Source organism: Aureococcus anophagefferens (genome assembly GCF_000186865.1).
Source record: "Aureococcus anophagefferens unplaced genomic scaffold AURANscaffold_1114, whole genome shotgun sequence".
Taxonomy (NCBI): Eukaryota; class Pelagophyceae; order Pelagomonadales; family Pelagomonadaceae; genus Aureococcus; species Aureococcus anophagefferens.
The window spans coordinates 1-2,929 of record NW_008706253.1 but is presented as its reverse complement, the minus strand read 5'-3'; the positions used below and the strand labels follow the sequence as shown (position 1 = coordinate 2,929).

The 2,929-nt window shown below is 69.2% G+C and overlaps 1 protein-coding gene across 1 annotated transcript; it reads left to right on the top strand.

The window, feature by feature from the left end:
• Positions 1 to 134: 134 nt before the first annotated feature.
• On the top strand, positions 135 to 1,796 carry AURANDRAFT_69196 (expressed protein; the record flags this gene model as incomplete). Its single annotated transcript, XM_009044951.1, has 2 exons — positions 135 to 558; positions 1,282 to 1,796. The coding sequence occupies 2 exons, from the start codon at positions 135 to 137 to the stop codon at positions 1,794 to 1,796; spliced, it is 939 nt and encodes a 312-aa protein (XP_009043199.1).
• Between the last annotated feature and the right edge of the window lie 1,133 nt (positions 1,797 to 2,929).

Here is a 2,929-nt window from a genome sequence, read left to right as displayed (position 1 = left end):
CCATATCGCCGAAGCACATCACGATCATTTGCTCGGCCGATTTTCAAGGGAAAGGGGGAAGACCAAACTGCCAAAGCCTCGCGGACGGTGAGCAGAGCTACCCGAACTACGGCGGTCCCCACAAACCCGAGCAGATGCCCGAGATGGGGTTCCTCGCGACGGCCCTGGGGGCGCACGGCCAGCTGCGCGTCGTCGTCCTCACGCGCGACGCCGCGGCCATCGCCGCGTCCGTCTGCGACCACCGCAACTTCGGGCAGGACTTTGGGGGTCCGGGCGCGGCCGGCTGCGCCAAGGAGCTGGAGTTCCTGTCAAAGGCCGCGCGCCTCATCGCGGCCCAGGTCGCGGCCCTCCCGGCGACGGTCCTCTGCGACCACTACGACCAGGAGGACCTCACCGACGCGACGCGGGGCGGCCTCGCGCGGCTCGGCGCCTACCTCGAAATCGACGCGCCGACCTTCGCGGCGGCGACGAACGCGGGCCACAAGCCGAAAAAGAAAAAGGAGCCGCCGCACCCGGAGCGCGACGCGCTCGTCGCCGCGCTCAAAGAAGCGCAGGAAGGTGCGGCCGCCGCGTGCCGCGCGCGCGGCGCGGCGTCTTCGGAGGCGAAGCTCGACACATGAGCTCGACGCGCGGGCGACGCCGCGCGCGCGCTCGGGCTCGACGGGTAAGTCCCGGAACGCTTCTCCGGCGGCGCCGTCGTCGACGAGCCAGAGCATGGCTGCCCACCATCGCATCACACGCGGCCTCGAGGCCGACAGTCGTCGCCTTGGCCACAGTCGTCGCTCGGCCACAACTCTCACTGGCGAGCGCTCGGCATCTGCGTGGCGACCGGCTCACCACGCGACCCGACCATGCTGCGCGCTCTCGTCGTTACCGTGACCGCGTCCCTCTTCGTCGCCGCGAGCAAGAAGGATCCCTTGGCGCCCTACGTCTTCGTCGCCGGCGTCGAGGGGACGGGCCACCACTGGTTCACGAGTTTCTTCGGCAAATGCAAAAAGGCGGGAGAGTGTGAAAGCTCTGACGTCGGGGTTTTCGAGTGGCAGTGGGTGATCGCGCAGATCAAGAAAAAGCCGGACGCCGCGCGATTCGCGGTGCGCGCGGCCGCGGCCGCGGCCGCTCGCGAGGCCGCCACCGGGTCGCGAGCGCTCCGCGTGCTCAATACCATGGGAACAGGGCGGAAGCCGGACCTCGTCGAAGAATATCGCCGAAGCAACATGACGATCCTCTGCTTGGCCTCGCTGCAAAAGAAAGTAAACCCAAACTGCGAAAAATTCGAAAAAGGCGAGCAGAGCTACCCGAACTACGGCGGTCCCCGCAAGCCCGAGCAGATGCCCGAGATGGGGTTCCTCGCGACGGCCCTGGGGGCGCACGGCCAGCTGCGCGTCGTCGTCCTCACGCGCGACGCCGCGGCCATCGCCGCGTCCGTCTGCGACCACCGCCACTTCGGGGGGCCGGGCCCGAGCGCGTGCGCCAAGGAGCTCGAGCTCCTCTCAAAGGCCGCGCGCCTCATCGCGGCCCAGGTTTTGGCCCTCCCGGCGACGGTCCTCTGCGACCACTACGACCAGGAGGACCTCATCGACGCGACGCGGGGCGGCCACGAGCGGCTCGGCGCGTACCTCGAAATCGACGCGCCGACCTTCGCGGCGGCGACGAACGCGGGCCACGCGCCGTCCAAGCCGGAGCCGCCGCACCCGGAGCGCGACGCGCTCGTCGCCGCGCTCAACGAAGCGCAGGAAGGCGCGGCCGCCGCCTGCCGCGCGCGCGGCGCGTCTTCGGAGGCGAAGCTCGACGCATGAGCTCGACGCGCGGGCGACGCCGCGAGCGCGCTCGAGCTCCACGGGTAAGTTCCGGAACGCTACTCCGGCGGCGCCGTCGTCGTCGAAGGCGAGGAGGCTGAGCATGCATGCGCCGGGGCAGCGGACGATTCCTTGGGCCGACTGTGTGGCGCGGGGCGCCAAAGGTGAGGCTGAAATAGCTTAATAGGTCTCTAATAGGCTTAGGCTAAGAGGCGCCCCCTCTCAAAACCCCCCACCCTTTTTGCGCCGAGCTCCCAGAGGCGGCGGCGGCGGCGAACTCGTCGTCGGCGAGCTCGAGCATCATGAAAAACGTGCGGAAGCCGACCAGCGGCTCGCAATCGGCGAACTAGTCGTCGATCTCCGGGCTTGAGAAGGTCGTCAAAGAGCGTCGTTCCGCGAACTGGTAGGCGAGGCCGTGGGCGCGGCGACGACGTCCGTGTAGCGGTCGGGGACCTCCGCGACGATGGTGTTCGTCGTCGAGACGGTCGAGCTCGTCGCGTGCGCGCCGACGGCGAGCGCGCTCGTCGCGCCGACACGGTCGGCCGAGCGCGCAGCGTCGACGGCGTCCGCCGCGCGCGTTTCAGGGCTCCCGCGAGCAGCCGACGCGTTCAGCGCCCGCGTAGGGTCTGTCGGCGCCTAGGAGAGCGGCTCCGTGCCGCCGGAGCGGCTCGCGCGGACCGGGTCCGCCGAGGTTGACGCTCGGAACACGTTCCGGCCCGAGGCCGTGCCCGTACGCCGACGCCGTCGTCACACTCGACGCAGCGCCCAACGTAGGGGCGGGGGGTGCCGGGGCGCCCGGCGACGGGGTCGCAGGCGCCCGAGAGGGCCAGGGGTCGCGGCCAGCGACGTGCGCACGATCCGCTTCCACGGCTTCGGCGTCCGCTTCAAGCCGGCTGACCAAAAACCCCCCCACAAAAAAGGGTGGGGGAGTAAGACGCTTTTAGCGGGCGGCAAATACAGGCAGGTACATATAGAACGGTACCATCCGGGGGTATTTTTTAACGGCCGCGACGCACCCATCTAGCGGCCGTGCCCTTTTGCATACCCCGGGACGAGTCAGAGATGCGTCTTTCCTGAAAAAAGCGCGTCCAACGGACATGATGGCGTCGAGATCCGAGCCCTGCGGGACTCCT